A 19292-nucleotide genomic window follows, 5' to 3' on the forward strand; every position below is an offset into this window, starting at 1 on the left:
TGCAACTGGTTTCTATAAAGAACCCATCATCATGATGGGGTGGTGCCGTGTTCAAAATGCATTTCCTTGACAATTAGATCATGGAAAAGTCTCTAATTCTTTTATTTTTGCCATCGATGTTTTCTTTCCATTATTTCCTTCGAATTTAAAAGTAAATCCTCTCCAGTGTGCTGAAGCCTAAAGCTAAAGCGATCAAGTCCAACTTTCCTTCCAAATCCACTGGCTCCGTGACCATTCTTCTAAGAAAAATATTCCGCGAAATCTCATCCTTTAGATGGAGATAATCAAAAGTTTTGTCCCCTCCCATCGTCCCGACCAACCCCCAACCTTGCAGCCCGCCCTCCAATTTTCCACGCGCATCCGCACCCGAATAATCCCAAAATCTTCTTTAACTAACCAGCCCAGGATACAAGAACCCAATAGGAATGCACATCAAATTATTAATTCAATCGACCCTTTTTGGTCATATGGATAGGAATACTTTAGTAAACTTAACACTGCAGGAACATATACATTAAGCCGGCGAGTAGGTGCCGCGACGCCCGCCATCCCGTCATTCCCCTCCCTCCCTCCCTCCCTCTACCAAAATGGGTGCCGTTTATCTTGCGCCGCTCTGCTTATCGTGCGCGTCTCCCATGGCGAAGGACTCCATAGCTCCCGTCTCGCCCTATAGGAAAGAGGGCCTTCTCCTGAACCCTTTTCTTTCGTGCTTCGGTGGGTCGGAGGGATGGAGGGTTCGAACCCCTTGGGCGCTCTCCGCGACCTCCGTGACCAGACGGAGACGGAGACGGAGGCCGAGCGCGAGCAGCGGGGAGGTCTTCTGCCTCTTCTACGACGCTCGTATGTTCTCTCAAAATCGTTTTTTTTTTTCCTGCTTTTGCTACCAAAGTCGTCATAAAAATAGCTTTTTGATGATACGAAATCGAGATGCTTCGATGCTATTTTTATCTTATCCTTCTTGATGTTGTAATGAGGACCGTCGTGTATAGGTTTTGATTCATCTTTCATGTTCTTTTTTCTTTAGTGGTTGATCAATTTCTTTCCTATATTTGGGCTCGATTTGGGTATTGTTGCTTTTATCCTGCATTTGGAGTGATGCTGTGAGATTAGTTTACCAATTTTTTTCAAAAAAAAAAATCTTTATAACTTTCAGATAAATTTTAAATTGACTGATGTTTACATCCATTAGAAGTTTCTGAAGTGAATGGTCGGAAATTCAAAAAATTCATTGGTTTTGTAAATTCACTCATCTAGTTTGTGATATCAAAGTTGCTTTCGTTGTCCGCATTCTTGAGTGACCGCTTTGCCACTTAATGAGAGCTAACTAACTAACTCATGCTTCGAATCTCCAATTTTCTTGGTTTAAGAGGCCATGTTGGTTATTTTGCAATATTAGATTTGAGGGCATAGTTGTGCCTGTAATGGGTTTTGAGATGTTCGGGTTATGCGCTGAAATTTCAAGGAAATTGATACTTGTAACTTAGTTTCTCTTGCTTTGTTCTGTCTTAGCTGGTTATATAGGCTTGTATATATGATGATTTGATTTATAATCCAGATTTAGGCTTCATAGTATGCTGCTGACAGCAACATGATGTACAAACCTCCAATAAGGCAAAGTTAACTGATAAAACAGAAGCATTTAAACAAGTTTTCGTCATATTGAATATGAATCAGATATTAAAGATTTTAAAAGTAGCAGGATATTGAATTCAAATTCTTAGCTCTTATGTGAGTTCCACTATAAGGGCTGATTAGTTGGCTGAAATGCTAGATCGAGGCCATGTTTTCTGATTATATGGGTTATATGTGATCAAGAAGTACTAGTATCAACGGCTGCAGACCGACCATGCAACTATGATCGTCCTTTTTCCCTGCAAAATAACAGCAGCATTCCTTTCACTGATATTTTTGGCTGGTTATTTTTTCAGTCTTATGTGGTGGGTCATCACACATATCATGTCACAGATATAGCTGAACTAGGTTGAGTACTTATGAAATGATAATTCTGTGATTTTTGGTTTTCTATTTACTCTGAAGTTGGAAGCCCCAATTTTGAACTCGTGCCCCTATAATGTGTATTTACATATTAAAATTTTGTTGTTCCAGGCTCTTATTCGGTAAAGTAATTATCTGAACACTTGAGCCATAATTTTGTGATTTTGAATTAATGGAGGTGAATTCTCTACAACTATTAAATATGAATGCTTCCTGATGATATGTGAAAACTTCATTGTTTGGAATTTGATGTTGGAGCGGTGTTTGGTGGAACTAAATACCAGACAGAGATGTGGAGCAGCATAAAATCTTCTTCCAGAAGCATGAGTTAAAGGAAAATAGAAAAGTGGAGCAGTGTAAATATTTCTGGTTCAAGGTCCCATGAGTTAGGTTCTATAACTTGGTCCAACTATCATCTTTTTGTACGTTAATCGATTTCTTCTCTTCCTTGCTGAAGTGTATGTTAATTGATTTCTTTTTTCCTTTCTGAAATGTCATTCTTCGTAGTTATGTTGTTTGACATTCATTTCAACCTTGAAGTATTGGACTCAAATGGGGACTGCCTAGGACTGTAATGTTATTCCTTAACGTGTCTACAAATAACTTCAGCTTTATAAACTAAGTTTACTAAAATATCATAATAAACATCGCCTTTCATCCGATATTCACTGTAAGTAATGTCCTATTCATTTTTTCACAGCTGAGGCCATCACTGCATATGCTTGGAATGATTCTGTTCTGGCCAGTGATATACCTGTTCTTGTGGAGTTTTGGGCATCATGGTGTGGGCCTTGCAGGATGGTTCACCGTGTGATTGACGAAATAGCACGAGAATATGCTGGAAAAATCAAATTTTATAAGCTAAATACAGATGACTACCCGCAAGTTGCAACTTCTCACAACATTGATCGAATTCCAACGGTTTTGCTGTTCAAGGATGGGAAGATGATCGACAGCATGACCGGTACCCTTCCTAAGTCTGTTTATGTGACAGCCATTGAAAAATCTTTGTCTCACTAAGGAAGCAACTGTTCTGGTAGTGGAGCTCTGCGTTTGCACGGAGCTCCATCATTGGGTTCGATATGGATTGGAAAATTTTACTAGATGGTTGCTTGGTATATACTTCTCCTGTATTACTTTAATTGACATCATTGTAAAGTTTTCTATTGGACTAAAAGTTTGTTGATGTATTCACTTGTGCTTTACAAATTAATGCAACTCAGGGCTATTTTTTGAATCCTCTGAGAAACATTGTATACGGTCATTTTGCAATTCATATCCAAGTTGATCTTTTCTCATGCTTGCATTCAGGAATCTGTAATCTAAGAACCCAATTGGCCAACAGTGGTGTTGCTTAAACTCTTTCATTCACCAACAGTTATTATCCAAGTCTAAATTTATTGGTCCAAAGACATCATGAGATGCTTTGTTGAAAAAGAAAAGATGGATATTATTTGTCTGGGGTAACAGATTGAATGAAAACTGTATAAACAGAGAAGATTTGCTTATAGATTTAATTTTTGAATTTTTTGTAAAATTTCAGAGATAATGTAGGACTGAGGCAATTAGGATTGTATATAGAGTCCTTGAAAACTTTTTTAGGCTTGTGGTTAGCTGTTATTATTTTGTTGTCTTTGGGGTCTTAACCTTGTATACATGTTGTATAATTGAATATTGTAAGACAGAAAAACACCTTGAAGCATGAAAAAAAAAAGGATTTCCAGTTAGGAATGGAAAGGTTAGTGATGATTGAGGAGAGAACATAGAAGGAAAAGAATCTTAGATGTGCGCGTATGTCTGTGCATATGCTGTAGAACATATAGTTCGGAGCATATTAAAATTCCTATGTATAAATGAGGAAATACATAACCACAAAAAAAAAGAAGTTTACAATCCATGCCTACATATCTTTATGCATGTATAGATGCGTTACACCTTACACTGGAGTGGAGGAGCTGTGCTTTATCTCACAAAAATGGGCTTCTGGCTATTTTATTAGCCTCTTCCAATTCAAGGTGATTAAAGGCTGCCTTTCCAAACTATGAGGAAACGTGCCTACCCTTTCTCTGTCACTTGGAAAGGCCAGAGACGTGCATCATTATGAGCATAATTTTAGCTGTCCATGCAAGTACACAATCTTAGCCACCAGTAAGGATGCCCTGAATTCTATGGATATCATCGAGATTGATTGGATGGAGCCAAACGTCTATCTTAAACGTGTTGATTGGCCCACCATTTTGCTGATGAATCACTCCAACTGTGCATGCCAGAGTCACAGAAAGATAAAAATAAAACAAAGGAGCTGAGGTGCTTTTTTTAATGTTCATTTGTGGTTGAATTCATTCTTCAACTCAGCGGTAGACCTGATTTAACTAAATAGATTTGTCAGAAGGCGGCGAGATACCGACAGATGGAGAGAGAGTGTCGCCATAAAAAATTTAAGGGTAATAATTATCATTTAAAATTTTAATTTTATTTTATAAAAAATATTATTTTATAAATGAAATAATTTTTTTTTGATACAACGATAGCTCACAGCTCACGTCAGTCTGCATGAGCGCTGCTCTCAGCATCAAGAAGAATAAGATGACATGAAAATAAGAGACAGAATCAATCTCAGTCCATAAAATTTTTTTCTATTGTTGAGTAATAAAAAAGATAATTTAGTCTACAATCCTGCCCGTCTTTTGAAGCATGTGGCAAGCTGAAACGGGTAGAAACTTGACACCAACCTCTGGATGCTCTAAATATTGGGTGGCCATCGTTCTGGCGGCCGACCAAAAAAAGTATTTTAATATTATTTTAGGGAGAATGACCAATACGGTATTAATAGAAGATATCTTTAATATTTATATCACTTTGTGTGGCGGCGCTGACGGCTAAGACCATCCCCGCGGAGACCCGGGTCCCCCTTCTCTTTTCCTTCTTCCTCCCGGTGCGTCTCGCCGCTGTTTGATCGATTTCTATTTATTATAAAAGGGTGCGAACGGAGACATGGGAAAGACCCCTGCTTTCATTGGTTTACGCCTATCGTTTGAATCTTTTGCATTTCCTCGTTGTTGCCGAGTAATTTCTTTTCTCTCAAGATAACGAATATTTATAATCTTTGGATACATCTCGATTCTTGAATTGCTCATCGTTGTTTCTTGTTTGGATCTGACCCTTCAAATTTTGAATTTATGGAATTTGGTTCGATCCGAAAATAATTTTAACTTCGATATTTCTTTTAAATAGATACGACAGAATTAATTTTATTCACAAGACTGTGAGTTTATCTGTATTTTTATGGGATATGAGATTTATCTGCATTTCTAGAGGAACGATCCCCTTCAGAATCTTTATATGGATCATGAGTCTTCTCCCACTACTTTTCAATATGTATATCTGGCACTTATAAATGGTCATATTGTGATTTCTTTCTTCTTGGCCTTGAGTTAGCTGTGTGATAGCTCCTTATTAGATTTTAACAAGATCCTTCTTGTGGTTTCTTCAATTATTTTTTAACAAAAACCTCTTATGTTAAATTAAATATTCTTTTGAGTGAAAATCAAGTGTTACAGAATTAATGTAACACTTAATTTAGAATGCTACGTCTGCTGCAAGATTAGTATAATGATCTTTTGGCTATCACTCTGGCATCATTATATAAGTCACACAATTAAGAACAATTTAAAATTTGCTTTTATTTCTCTCCACATGCGCCAATCTGTTCCGTAAAACACAGGGCAAATGGTCTTGGAACTCAATATTTATATATCTCCATTTTACTTGATTCTTTTAAAGAAAAGCCAAAAAAACAAAAAATGCCTTTCCTTGAATTCTTTCCACTAAAAATCCATTTTGGTTGCACTTGTTTCAGGATTTGTCTCTCTACTGAAAAGATGGTTTTGTCTGTAACTACTGGACACTCCTTATCAAATTCTAGATTCACCTTCTACACCAAACCTTCCTCACTCATACACCATGCAGCCTACTCAGTATCTCTTATCAATTCTATTGAATAGTTAAGCTATTTGACATAGTTCCTTTGTTAAGAATACAAGTTACTGTTGGATTGAATCACTGTATTAGCTCATTCTCTTCACTGAACAACTTTTTTACCTTGCAATCCTATCTCTTTTTATTGCTGAATATGTAGAATAGTTGATCTGGTTCATTCATTAGGCGTCCATGCTACTGTTGGATTGCATCACCATTGTCACGCCCCCGCCTCTGCGAGGCACGTGAGGCACCTAGTGCCCACGTGGGGGCTACATGAGGGGGGACACGGGGCTCCCCTGCCAGATATTGTTCGGTTCTGGGGCTTCACGCTAGCGTCCTTCACCCCTCCCCGGTTTTGTTTTCCTCCCAAAACGCGTCTGCAGGATTAGGAGACACCCGCCTCATATGCCCAGGCTCTGGAACGAGTCTTTCCGATGTGGGACTATTGGGCCTCACACCCTTCCCACCATCGGACAAGAGCCGTCCTCGGCTCTGATACCAAATGTCACGCCCCCGCCTCTGCGAGGCACGTGAGGCACCTAGTGCCCACGTGAGGGCCACATGAGGGGGAAACACGGGGCTCCCCTGCCAGATATTGTCCGGTTCTGGGGCTTCACGCAAGCGTCCTTCACCTCTCCCCGGTTTTGTTTTCCACCCAAAACGCGTCTGCAGGATTAGGAGACACCCGCCTCATATGCCCAGGCTCTAGAACGAGTCTTTCCGATGTGGGACTATTGGGCCTCATACCCTTCCCACCATCGGATAAGAGCCGTCCTCGGCTCTGATACCAAATGTCACGCCCCCGCCTCTGCGAGGCACGTGAGACACCTAGTGCCCACGTGGGGGCCACATGAGGGGGGAACACGGGGCTCCCCTGCCAGATATTGTCCGGTTCTGGGGCTTCACGCAAGCGTCCTTCACCCCTCCCCGGTTTTGTTTTCCTTCCAAAACGCGTCTGCAGGATTAGGAGACACCCGCCTCATATGCCCAGGCTCTGGAACGAGTCTTTCCGATGTGGGACTATTGGGCCTCACACCCTTCCCACCATCGGACAAGAGCCGTCCTCGGCTCTGATACCAAATGTCACGCCCCCGCCTCTGCGAGGCACGTGAGGCACCTAGTGCCCACGTGAGGGCCACATGAGGGGGAAACACGGGGCTCTCCTGCCAGATATTGTCCGGTTCTGGGGCTTCACGCAAGCGTCCTTCACCTCTCCCCGGTTTTGTTTTCCACCCAAAACGCGTCTGCAGGATTAGGAGACACCCGCCTCATATGCCCAGGCTCTAGAACGAGTCTTTCCGATGTGGGACTATTAGGCCTCATACCCTTCCCACCATCGGATAAGAGCCGTCCTCGGCTCTGATACCAAATGTCACGCCCCCGCCTCTACGAGGCACGTGAGGCACCTAGTGCCCACGTGGGGGCCACATGAGGGGGGAACACGGGGCTCCCCTGCCAGATATTGTCCGGTTCTGGGGCTTCACGCAAGCGTCCTTCACCCCTCCCCGGTTTTCCCCAAGCGCCGTCGGCCGTTGTCGTTTCTCCCGAGCTCGCCCTTCTCCCTCCATGGGAGAAGAAATGAGAAGAAAGGGGGAAGGAGAAATCGGGAGAAGAGAAGAGGAGGAGAAGAAAAAGAAAGAAAAAAAAAATGGGAGAAGAAGGTTCGGGAAGGAAGAAGGAAGAAGGAAGAAGGAAGAAAAGGAAAAAAAAAAAAAAAGAAGAAAAGAAGAAAAAGAAAAGAAAAAGAAAAGAAAAGGAAAGGAAAAAAAAAAAAAGTGAGAGACCCTTAACGGGTCCGACCTAACGGGTCTGATCTGGGTACGGATCCGAACCTGTTAGGCCCAAATAGAATAAAAAAAAAAAAAATGGGTTTAGCCAAATTTGATTAAAACCGAGCCCAGTCAGATTAGGCTAAGTCCGGACGAACCCAAACTATAAATTGGGTTAAATCCGAACCAAATTAAGCCCAATTGAGTTGGATCTGAACCTAATTAAGCTGAGTTAGTCTCAGCAGACCCAAATTGAATATGAATCAAGCCCACTTCAAAACCAGTTTAACTAAAATTGAGACCGAATTGACTTTGGGCTGACCCTGACTCAAGCCTAGATGAGCCACATTGATCCTGGACCAAAATTAAACTTAATTGGACTTGAAATTGAGCCCAATAACATAATCAGAAAACCAAATTGACCCGATAGGGCTAGACCCAATCAGGAACCGAGCCCAATTCTTTAATTAAAGACCCAATTGACCTACGTGAACCCAATCTGGTTCTAAATCGAGGCCATAGGGCTCTAAATTAGGTAAATTGGACTTGAGATCCAAGCAAGTAAATTCATGTTATGATAAATTAGAAAATTATGAAATAAATAGAGAATAATGTGACCCCTATGTGATTTATTTAGGTGATCAAGGATTTGTCACCCGGACGTAAGAAATTGGAAAGCATATTGCAGTAAGTAACCTTGGCACTGATCTTAAAGTTTTTAAATTACTATTTATTCATCATTATGAAAATGTATTGCTTTACGATATATTTTTCTCAAAATTAGGATCAAGTATATGATTGCATGTGATACATGAATTTGATTAAAGAGCATCCTTCATGAATATTTGATGATGTATGAGTTATGAAATTATGATTATGTTAGACTGCATGAAAAATGATATTTGAAGCATGTTTATGCATTTTAAATTATATAATGCCATTTATCATTTTCAAACCTATTTATGATGATTATGAATTATGAAAGAAAAAGAATATGATTTATGAACTCTCAGATAGCTATGACCACCTCTAGAAATAGAGGCCAGTCGACATCCTGGAGCTAGCATCCAAAGAATAACAGGCCCTCTGCCAACGGGTTAAAGTTGGTAATGAATAACAGAATTAGTCGACTAAGATTAACAGGCCCTGTCACGGGATTATAGTGACCATAGCAGCACATCCATCTGAGAGTATGTTTTCTAAAGTATGGATAAATGGCAATATTTTTATATGACTTGCATTATCATGATTATGAACTTTTATGGATAGAACATGCATTGCTTTATGACCTGATTTGTGTATATCATCTATAAAATGTTTTATTTTACATCAACTGTTGGCTTTTTAATCACTGCATTGGCATAATTGTACTTGATCCAATAAGATAGTACCTGGTTACTTACTGAGCTGTGTAGCTCATACCTTTTTATCTATTTTTTTTCCTACAGATGATTAAGACCACTAGGAGCAGGGAGCTTGATGTTATTCAGGGTTGGGGTAATTGAAAATGTTATGTAATAATCAGATTTTAGAAGCTCTATACTGTTTCAACTTCATGAACAATGTTATGATATTAGTAAATGAAACTATTTATTTTTATTATGAAATTTTATGTGGCTTCGTGTTATTGTGTGCATAAGATAGCAATAGCACGGCCGTGTCATGATCCGGATTTGGGGCGTGACATTTATTTGGTATCAGAGCCGAGGACGGCTCTTGTCCGATGGTGGGAAGGGTGTGAGGCCCAATAGTCCCACATCGGAAAGACTCGTTTCAGAGCCTGGGCATATGAGGCGGGTGTCTCCTAATCCTGCAGACGCGTTTTGGGAGAAAAACAAAACCGGGGAGGGGTGAAGGACGCTTGCGTGAAGCCCCAGAACCGGACAATATCTGGCAGGGGAGCCCCGTGTTCCCCCCTCATGTGGCCCCCACGTGGGCACTAGGTGCCTCACGTGCCTCGTAGAGGCGGGGGCGTGACAACCATAATAGATTCTCTTCACAGAATAGCTTTCACACCATGCAATCTTGTCTCTTTCTATAGCTAAATCTATTGAGAAATAAATCTGCCAGGTTTAGCCCATTTGTCAGTCGTACATGTCACTATGGGATACCATGTGAGCTTGCAAAATGGCTCGGCTCATTCTCTTCCACTTTTTTAACATACTTGTACAGCTAAAATCTCTGATTTGTTATCTGAATTCCACCTTGCGTTCTTCTTGCAGCTGAATTTCTTAAAGACCCATGGAAAGAAACCCCAGCAGAATACATGAGTCCTCCAGAAGAAATTGGGACAGTGATAGTGATGCTCCATCTTCCCCTGCATCACCTAGTATTTGCCTGAGCTTGGATTCATCTAGTCAAAGGAATTTCATGAGGAGCACTTCATTTGGTACGACTGGTAATTCAAGTTCTTGGCGAAGCAGTTCTATTAGCATTTCTCGTGATGAGTCTAGCCTGTTGCTTCAGGGTGTTCCAAATGAGACTGCTGGATGGGTGGGAGTTAGTGGGGATCAAACAGTTAGTGATGAGATGGTCATTAGGGGAGCAAGACAAGACTCATTAAGCAGAATGAGTAGCGGGGGTTCTTGGAAGGGGGGTTTGATTAGTCCTTCTCGGGACGTGGGTGACGGGATACTTGATTCAATCAGACTTTCACATGAATTAGTAGATCATTTACTTGGGGATGTTGATAGCACGATGGCGCAAGTGGGTGATAGAGGGAATAAAGAAGTGGTTGATGACAAGGTTGATGATGCCAGAAATGTTGAGAATGGGTCTACATCTCTCCCTGATGACGAATTAATAATATCAATTGGCTTTCCATCCCATGATTCAAGCTTGTCTTCACTTCTGTCACCATTGATGGAGGAGACCATTTCTCCACTTCCAACTGATGCCATGCTTAGTTCAACCGAGAAGAATCAAATGCAAAAGAGTACATCACTCAATGTGAGTCCCCTACATGTTTTTCTCATCATCAACAACAGCTGGAAGTTTCAAATTCGTCATCATATGAAACATCTAGACTTAAGTATTGTGCTGGTGATATTTAAATGAACAGCAATAGTGCTGCTGCTAGAAATGATCATAAAACTTATGCCTCATTTCTTAAACAGATATATTGCATCTTAGTATCAAACTGATACTATGTTTATTAAACTTAAGTGAGCTCACCATTTTACACAAATGAAAGAGAAGGAGAGACACGTGACTTGCACTGAATTTCCAATTCCTTCCTACTATTAAGGTAAAATAAACAGAAAAATTAGCTGATGGCATGCCCACTTGCAGGACAAGCAGTACAGGCTCCCTCAAAGACTGGACTACATTTTCTATTTGATTGTCTTAGCTGTTTTTGGAATTTTTGGGGTAAGATATGATGCTTTTGTAGAGATCTTTTACCTTTAGCAGCTGTGATATCTCTTAGCTTGGTGATACCTTTGTAATTTAATGAAATGTTTTTACATAATAAATTTGCTTGTGTAACAGCAGCACCTCAAATGCTCCTTCATGAAATGTTGCCTGGATTCTCTGATCATTTGTATCCCTGTTCATATATGATTCCACTGGATCTGTTTCACTAAGTTGCTCTGACTGACAACTTGATTACTTGTTTAAAGAACTAAACTGCCAAGAGAACACTAATATGATCATTAAAGAGATGCTGCAGTATGAAAATTTATTCTCTTAGGTGATGATCATAAAAATACACAAATGGGAGCATGTGATTTTCTTTACCTCCTTTTTATGTCACTTCTCATACTGATTTTTTTAGTAACTACATAAGATCAATTAGAAGGGACATCTATGACAAAGCCATTGGAAAATGAACAATGAAATGTAAAATGCATTTGGATGAGAGTACTGATTCATATGGCATACCCTTCACTGACACCGAGGTATTTCTTCTATGATGGTAAAAATATGATTTGTCAAGAATTTTTTGTGTTCCGAGCATAGAGGACACAATTATCTTTCTTAGACCCCAGTTTTCAAAGAGGCATGAATACTTACAATTGTACTTCAACTACTTTGTGAACCAAGTGATTGTTTACTGTTATATTTTTACTGAACATGGTCAGAGAGCTGTCAAATCAATTTGGTTCATTTCCATGGAGAAAATCCTTAAGACACCCATTTTTTATGTATAGAATTTTTCTGGATACATCAAACCTGATTCGCCGCAAGAACTGTATTATTTTCACCTCATATCATACTATCAGGTGAGAGTAGGATATTTCATTTCTAATTTGTACCTTTTGTGTTTTAGTTTGGAAACTCAAACTTTGTAAGTTGGAAAGAGGAAATTTGAAGACATCTAGAGGGTAGATGTTCTCCCTTGTAACATAAATTTTGCAGCAGTGTCTATGCTTTCTTATTTAATAACTGTCTACAGAGCCAATTTATGTCACATTCAGGTTAAGCTGTATGTATGCATGGAAAGGGAGTATTGGAGTCATGAGCTTGTGGGAAGAAATTGATAGCAGTCCTAATTGGAATTTATGACCAAGCTAATCTCACCACAGCCATTAATGTTATTACTGTGGAGTAATATTTCCTTAGATTGATTTGGATTTCAAAGTCTCATTTAGGATAAGAGAGCCATTACATTACAGAAACTTAAACAGGGATTAATTAAAGATGCATCTTCAGATACTAGTTTGACTCCCAATGGCATACTAAATTGGGTTTTGCAAAAAGTATAAGGCACTGCATGATGTGATCTACTGCCTTTTGCATGTGATAGATGTTTTTGAGGTACTGAATGATTTCACATACTTTTTACCATCTGAAGAATTTCTTGCCTAGCGCTTTGGATTCAGACAGCTGCCAGAAACAGCATAAATCCTTATGTGACTGTATTAATGTTTTTATTTCTGGATGTTAATTCCCTGTATTGCTGGTCTGCTGAACCACAAAGTTCGTGAGAATGCAAAAATGAATGCTGCCTCCATCATTTCTAAGCACTGTCAACATTATAAGCATCTGAGTTGGCCTTTTTTTATTTCATTTAATCTTATTTGTATACCTGGAATATTGCATCTTGAACATATTTGTGATACTTCCAGCATACCACTCTATCATATCCATTTGTCTGCGACGTTTGTTGATGGTATTCTTCCAGTTGCTGAGGCACCTAAAAAGGAGGCAATTTTGTTTCTTTTATTATAGGTTTAATCTTAAAAGAATTCACAGAAGAAGAAGAATTTTGTGGCCAGGGAGGATTTCTGTTGCTTAAGTATCCTCACTGGGCTAGGTATTAGAAATTTGGACAATAGCATGTCCCTGAACTAGCACATTCCATTTTTTAACTAGTCAACATCATCCACTATGATGAAGATGAAGAGAACAAGGTTCTTGACGTCTGGTGATTGTAAACCACTCTTTGTGACTGATCTTTCAGAATCTCTATGCTAGACATCTTTACTTTGACATATCTATGTGCCAAGAAATATTTCCTCTAAAAAATGTGTGTCAAGAAATATATGAATTTTCAAGTTCCATGTTTCTGCACTATTAGAGCTGGAAAAACTCCTATTGCAATATATTTTTATCACAGTCATGCCATTTTAAATACTTGCTGCATGATATCTCCATTATTTCCTTGATCACATCAACCTGGTTGGTTAATTGAGTTAAGGTTATTTTCAAGAAATGTCTTAAATGAATGAACTTTTATGATTTAAGGGCCGATCTTATGGAATTATGAATCAAACAGTGCCAAATTAGTCAAGCACAACTTCGTACCTGTCTAACCAGAGCTGTATTGGACTCATGGATCACATGGTCCCCCTGCCATGTGAATCACTTCTGATCTGAAGCAGTTGATAAAGAATTCTGCTTCCCCTTTTAAGATCTATATTACCTATTTAACTTTATAAAATATTCATCAAAGTTTATTTGACATGCTTTTTTCCCCTCTCTAGCTTAAATATCTTTGAAATATATGCTATCTGGTTATATTTAGATTCCTGCAGCTGACGTTACTTGCATATGGAATTCTTAAACCCATTCATCTCTAGTTATCTGCCATGAGATGGAGCCGCCGACTTTCAAGAAGATATTAATTATAAGAATCTATTGGAAACTCAACATGCAAAGCTAGACGTAGCAACTCTCATGAAATTTTGTTTCACTAACTTATCTTTACTAAAATAATAATACAAACTTCAACAACTTGGATGTTTTCCATGCAAGACTGAGCATACAATTTGGAAGATTATCTCTGTCCACCATCTCTGCACCTAATTTAACAGCCATAATAATGAAACAGGTGACGTTTGGTTGCTTACCATTTTACTTTTCTCATTCTTTGATATCTGCAGTATATGTTAACATGTAAGCATCTTCCCAATGTAAGCAAACCATTTTTCTGGCAATGACACTCCGTGCAGCTTATGTAAATATCATGAGGAATGAATAAACCCTAAACTTATTGTCAGGAATTTACAAGGTATTTACTACAAAAGCTCTTTGGCCCTGGCGGTCCTCTAGACTTCACAGGGGATAGTGCACTTTACCTTGATCTTCCCTCTAATATGGTATCTCTCACATCTGCTCTTTGCATTCATAATATTCTTATAATATTATCAACATTACAATTGAACCATGTATATTCTTTCTACCAGTTAGGTTCCTTTCTTATGGGGTGGTTTGGCTTTGTGTTCAAAGCACAGATACGTGATGTATCTGAGCATTTAGTTGTTGGACTGACAACAGGGTACCTGGGAAGTCTCACCACCTTCAGTGGCTGGAATCAGAAAATGCTTGAATTGTCTTCCAAGGGTCATTGGGTGCAAGCTGTGGTTGGCTTCATAATAGGCAAGCTAACATATATATCACATCTAAAATAGAGTGCAGTGAAGTTCAATGCATGCAAAATTTTGCTTTTCTTGATCATGCTTGTATGATTTTGGAGGGTCTGACCGTTGTTTTTTTAAAATAAATCTATAGGGATGTCCATGGTTGGTATAAGCATCCTTGTCGGGGTTTCAGCTGCTGAAGGACTCCAAAGAAGCTGTTCAGGCTGGTTTGACAAGTCAGGAAGAGCTGGATGCAGGCTGAAAAAGTTAAGTGTGCAAAGCTTCGGTGGGCAAATAATGGTCATGACATTTATGTTACTGCTATGGGGCTTGTTGTGGGCTTTGAGTGGGGTGCTGGCTAGGACCGAGTTGGATAGTCTCGCCGATGGTGCTGTCCTTTGGTTAGGGTTTTTAATGGGACCTCTAGGTGTGTGGATCCGCTGGTACTTGGCTAGGCTCAATGGCCAAGGGCTGGGAAGGAAAGGAAGGCTCAAATGGCTCCCCATTGGGACATTGTCAGCAAACATTCTTGCAGCATGTCTTATGGCTGCACTTGCAACAATAAGCAAAGTGGTATGAGAAGCATTCTGCTATAAAATTAATTTTATGATAGGCAATTGTCTTGCTAATGCCTTAAAAATTAAATTTTTTATAAATCACTAGATGATTGGATTGAATTAAATTATCACTCAAAATTTATTGAAGTCACTATAAACTTGGATAAGTAGGTTATTTTTTTCGGTTTAGCCTTCCAAGTGAACTTCTGGTATAGCTGTAACTTATTATATTTCGTTTACCTTTTAAAGAGCATATGTTTAGTATGCGACAATGTCAAAGAAGGAAATCTTCATGATGATACACAATCCATTCTGCCTATAAATTAAGTTTGCATTGCTTCAGATCCATAGCTTCAAACATGCATACGTAAATAAATAATATATTGAACTTAAGTCTGTATTGCTTGATCGCCTGAGACCCATATCTACTAACTTACATACATAAATAAAAAATAGTTTAGCTAAGATTCAGTTTAAAATGTGAATTGTTCAATCAATATTGACTTTTTTTTAATTTGAAATATAAACCATCATATTAGTAACAATACAGTTTGCTCAGCGTATGAATCTCTACATGCATAAGTCCAAATGATCGATATAGCCCAGCTAAGAGTTAACAATCTAGCCAAATCATAAAATTTGAAATGTTGATGCATAACACTCCAATAGCATTGCATCTTTCTCTGGGAAGTTCATTTCACACTAGGTTTTGACCAAGGGAAGTTTAGTTTCTTCAGTTCCATTTACTGAAACAGTTTGGTTTGGTGTGTGTTCAGGTAGGCACAAAGAGATGTTCAATCATTGTGAATGGAGTCCAGTTCGGTTTCCTTGGCTGCTTGAGCACTGTTTCGACCTTTATTGCCGAAGTGTTCGCCATGTGGCAGAGTGGGCACAGAAGGAGGGCATATGCTTACACTGCCATCACCATCATTCCATCATTTGCACTGGGAACTCTTATTTACTCTGTTCCTGTGTGGACAAAGCATTACGATCAGTAAGAGTTACCTGAAATATTCAGCAAACACAATGCAGTTCGGTTAACAGTAACAGTTATTATCCAATTCTAAATTTATTGTTACCAAAGGCATCATTAGATGCTTCATGGAAAAAGAAAAGATGGATATTATTTGTCTGGGGTAACAGATTGGATGAAAAATATATAAACAGCCAAGATTTTCTTCTAGATTTAATTCTTGTAAAATGTTTTGTTTAATGGATAAAATTTCAGAGATAATGTAGGACTGAGGCAATGAGGAGTCTATGCAGAATCCTTGAAATCTTTAAGATTTGTGGTTAACTGTTTTTATTTTGTTGTCCTTGGTGTCCTAACCTTGTATACATGTTGTATAATTGAATATTGTAGGACAGAAAAAGCACCTTCAAGCATGCAAAAAAAAAAATAAAAAAAAACCAGGAATTCCAGTTAGATATGGAAAGGTTAGTGATGACTCGGGAGAAAACATTAAAGGAAAAGAATCTTAGACGTGGGCATATGCTGTAGAACACATACACAGCCACAAAAAAAAGTAATCATGCATGCTTCCATTATCTATATGCTTACGAATTGAAGTGGAAATTGTTGAGATTGGTTCTGAAACTGAAAATTTAGTTTGGATTGATGACAGTATAAAGGTTGAGATCACACAAAAAGAGAGACACGGCTATTGTAATTGTGGTGCACCCTTCACTCATTTATTTCGTAGGTTGGGCGGCAGCTGGGCCCGTCCATATAGTACATACACTCCACTGCTACATCACGAGCAGCCTGTACCACTCGATTCCATCATGATCATATGAGAACGGGCGGTCAGAAATCTCCCAGGTGTCCGACCATCAAACGAGATCTAACTTCAGATCCACGGTTCTTGGCGCACCGAGGTAACGCAAACCGAGTCCGTCAGAACCTCCGCGTCCCGATCTAGGGCGCACCTCGCCCCGTGAGGCCGTAACCTTACCTCCTTCGTTTCCCGCGTTGCCACTTCCCTTGCACCGAAAAATGATAAAAACGACAAAAAAAGGCGGTGCCTAGATCCATGTAAGCAAGCTCGTACTGTCCGGAATCAAGGGGGCACGTTGTCCGATGCCGCGTTCCCATCCAGTTCCAACTGCTGCATCGTCTCAAACAGCAAACTTTGTTCATCTCATTCTTGCACCTCCACGTACACCATGTTCACAAGATTCATCACGGACCTCCGACAGGGCCGCTTCTTATCTACATTTGGATTCACTGCTGACCAATAGAAAATAAGCCACGTCACCCAACAGCATCAGAAGTTTCAGCACGACAGACAGCTGATTCAGACCTCGCTGTTCTCCCAGCTGTAATCTGGCTCTCCCTCTAAAACTCCACAAACCTGCACCCATCCACCTCTGTCTCTCTCTATCTCTCCCCCCCTTCCTTTTTCCTTCATCTACACTGACCAGCTCCCACTCTCTCCTCCAATGGCTCTCCCAAACCTCTTCTCCCCTTCTCTCCTCCTCCTTCTCGTCCTCGTCCTCGTCTTCTCTCCTGTCCACATGGTGGCTGTTGTGGAAGCCCAGATGGATGACACTAGCTTGCAGCTGATGACGGATGCCATGGAGTGGCCGACCACCCCCTCCCTCTACTCTTCTTCCTCCTACCCTTTCGGCTATGAGGGAGACGAAGAAGAGCTAGGGGAGGCGGCCAAGGATAACAGGAGGGCTCTGTTCTGGCGTCGGATCCAGTACTACATCTCCTACGGGGCGCTGTCGGCCAACCGGGTGCCGTGTCCTCCTCGCTCTGGCCGCTCCTACTACACCCACAACTGCTACCGCGCCCGTGGCCCCGTCCGCCCCTACCATCGTGGCTGCTCTGCCATCACCCGCTGCCGGAGATGAGCTCCAAAAACAAGAAAAAAAGGTCTTATATATATATATATATATCCCATTCTATGCCTATGACTACTACTCCTGTTTCTACTGCCTTGTTGTTGTTGTTGTTGTTGTTAGTGGCGATACTAATGGATGCATTCAAGTGTTATGCGGCGCTGGTTAATTCGGGCCTCGGCAGGGCAGGATTTTGTTGGACTACGGATCTGATATAGTTGGTTTATTGTAATATGTATTTGCTTACTAAGTATTTGGAACGAGACTGGTTTTTTGTTGTGTGGTCCTTTTTGATTTAATGTTGTTGTTTGATTGCTATGTGTTGTATAATTGTATTGGGACAAGATCTTTTTAGAATGCTGATTTCAAAATATATTTTTTTTTAAGAGAAGAGGTGAAAGCTCAAAGGCTGTGTTTTTAATGGATGCAGAATATTTGGTTGTAGTTGGATTTAGAATGTGGTTCCCCGTCAAGGTCATATCTTGTGCCTTGAAGTGTGGAAGTGCAATTAGTGGTACTTCGCTGCATCATCAAGGATATGTTAAGGTGATGGTGGTGGTGGCTCAGAGGAGGCATGAGTTTGGAAGCATAAGTGGTGGGGGGATTGAACGGCTCTATATTTGAAAGCTAGTAGCTAGCAAGTGATTTGGATGGATTATAAGAGGAGTCAAAAAGAAAAAGTTGATGGCGGAAGATATCTAATGAGAGCTTATGGTGCTTTGTGGCCAAAACACCTGGCTTGTGATCTATCTGTCCCTTTTACCTTTAATTGGCTGGCAAGTTCGTGATCGAACTCTTTGGTTTTAATTAATTGTACAAAGTCAACTGGCTGTTGGTTGGTTTACTTGGCAGATCTTAGGAGTTCGATTTTCTGAATTTTGTTAATGGGGCAGAGGATACAATTCATTCCAATCTTAAGTCATGAGTAGTTGAGAGCATAATGGAAATCGATATAGTCTTGCAAGCCTGTAACATACATCAGCCCTGGGTCCATGACCATGACGTTGTTGGGGTTTATATGGAATCCTTGCCAGAGTCAAGTGATAGATGTCAAGTGAAAGAAAGCTGCAGGATTCCTTACCAGAGTCACCATGGCCATGCTGAAGGACCGAGCTCCACGGAGCTTTTTGTTACACATTGGGGAACTGAACTTGGTAGCTATCTCGCATTTCTCAAACCCTGAATAGGAGAATAGGTGGGGATGCTTCAATGCTGGTGCACCAACGGAGGACCAAAGAGTTTTTACTTGATTGATTGATGCATTGATATATGGAAAAAATAAGAATTGATTGCTGTTTATTCATAAAAGAAGTCCTGTAACAAATTTATGAACCATTAAA

At 40.0% G+C, this 19292-nt stretch overlaps 3 protein-coding genes across 7 annotated transcripts; all 3 read left to right on the forward strand.

Annotated features, from left to right (window-relative positions):
• The first annotated feature begins 48 nt into the window (after positions 1-48).
• Positions 49-3292, forward strand: LOC103701253 (thioredoxin M3, chloroplastic-like). Its single transcript, XM_008783249.4, has 2 exons — positions 49-840; positions 2696-3292. The coding sequence occupies exons 1-2, from the start codon at positions 588-590 to the stop codon at positions 3013-3015; spliced, it is 573 nt and encodes a 190-aa protein (XP_008781471.3). The 5' UTR covers positions 49-587; the 3' UTR covers positions 3016-3292.
• A 1563-nt stretch (positions 3293-4855) lies between these two features.
• LOC120112980 (fluoride export protein 1-like) lies at positions 4856-16411 on the forward strand. 5 transcript variants are annotated; one of them, XM_039133228.1, is made up of 7 exons: positions 4856-4930; positions 9968-10694; positions 11037-11114; positions 14189-14287; positions 14375-14567; positions 14700-15121; positions 15882-16411. In XM_039133228.1, the coding sequence occupies exons 2-7, from the start codon at positions 9987-9989 to the stop codon at positions 16101-16103; spliced, it is 1722 nt and encodes a 573-aa protein (XP_038989156.1). In that variant the 5' UTR covers positions 4856-4930; positions 9968-9986; the 3' UTR covers positions 16104-16411. The 5 variants fall into 5 exon arrangements, with proteins under 5 accessions (XP_038989156.1, XP_038989153.1, XP_038989155.1 ...); XM_039133225.1 differs by having other exon boundaries at positions 4881-5061; XM_039133227.1 differs by having other exon boundaries at positions 4885-4975.
• A 1136-nt stretch (positions 16412-17547) lies between these two features.
• Positions 17548-17964, forward strand: LOC103701254 (protein RALF-like 34). The gene has a single exon (XM_017841391.3). The coding sequence runs from the start codon at positions 17548-17550 to the stop codon at positions 17962-17964; it is 417 nt and encodes a 138-aa protein (XP_017696880.2).
• The last annotated feature ends 1328 nt before the right edge of the window (positions 17965-19292 follow it).

The sequence above is a fragment of the Phoenix dactylifera genome, chromosome 14 (genome assembly GCF_009389715.1).
Source record: "Phoenix dactylifera cultivar Barhee BC4 chromosome 14, palm_55x_up_171113_PBpolish2nd_filt_p, whole genome shotgun sequence".
Lineage (NCBI taxonomy): Eukaryota > Viridiplantae > Streptophyta > Magnoliopsida > Arecales > Arecaceae > Phoenix > Phoenix dactylifera.

Bases quoted from the DNA above. Each gene is read 5' to 3' on its own strand.
- LOC120112980 (XM_039133228.1), top strand. From the start codon at position 9,987: ATGGAAAGAAACCCCAGCAGAATACATGAGTCCTCCAGAAGAAATTGG. The intron at 14,288-14,374 runs GTATCTCTCACA...TCTTTCTACCAG, and splicing joins TTGATCTTCCCTCTAATATG to TTAGGTTCCTTTCTTATGGG. The intron at 15,122-15,881 runs GTATGAGAAGCA...GTGTGTGTTCAG, and splicing joins TTGCAACAATAAGCAAAGTG to GTAGGCACAAAGAGATGTTC.
- LOC103701253 (XM_008783249.4), top strand. From the start codon at position 588: ATGGGTGCCGTTTATCTTGCGCCGCTCTGCTTATCGTGCGCGTCTCCC. The intron at 841-2,695 runs GTATGTTCTCTC...ATTTTTTCACAG, and splicing joins CTGCCTCTTCTACGACGCTC to CTGAGGCCATCACTGCATAT.
- LOC103701254 (XM_017841391.3), top strand. From the start codon at position 17,548: ATGGCTCTCCCAAACCTCTTCTCCCCTTCTCTCCTCCTCCTTCTCGTC.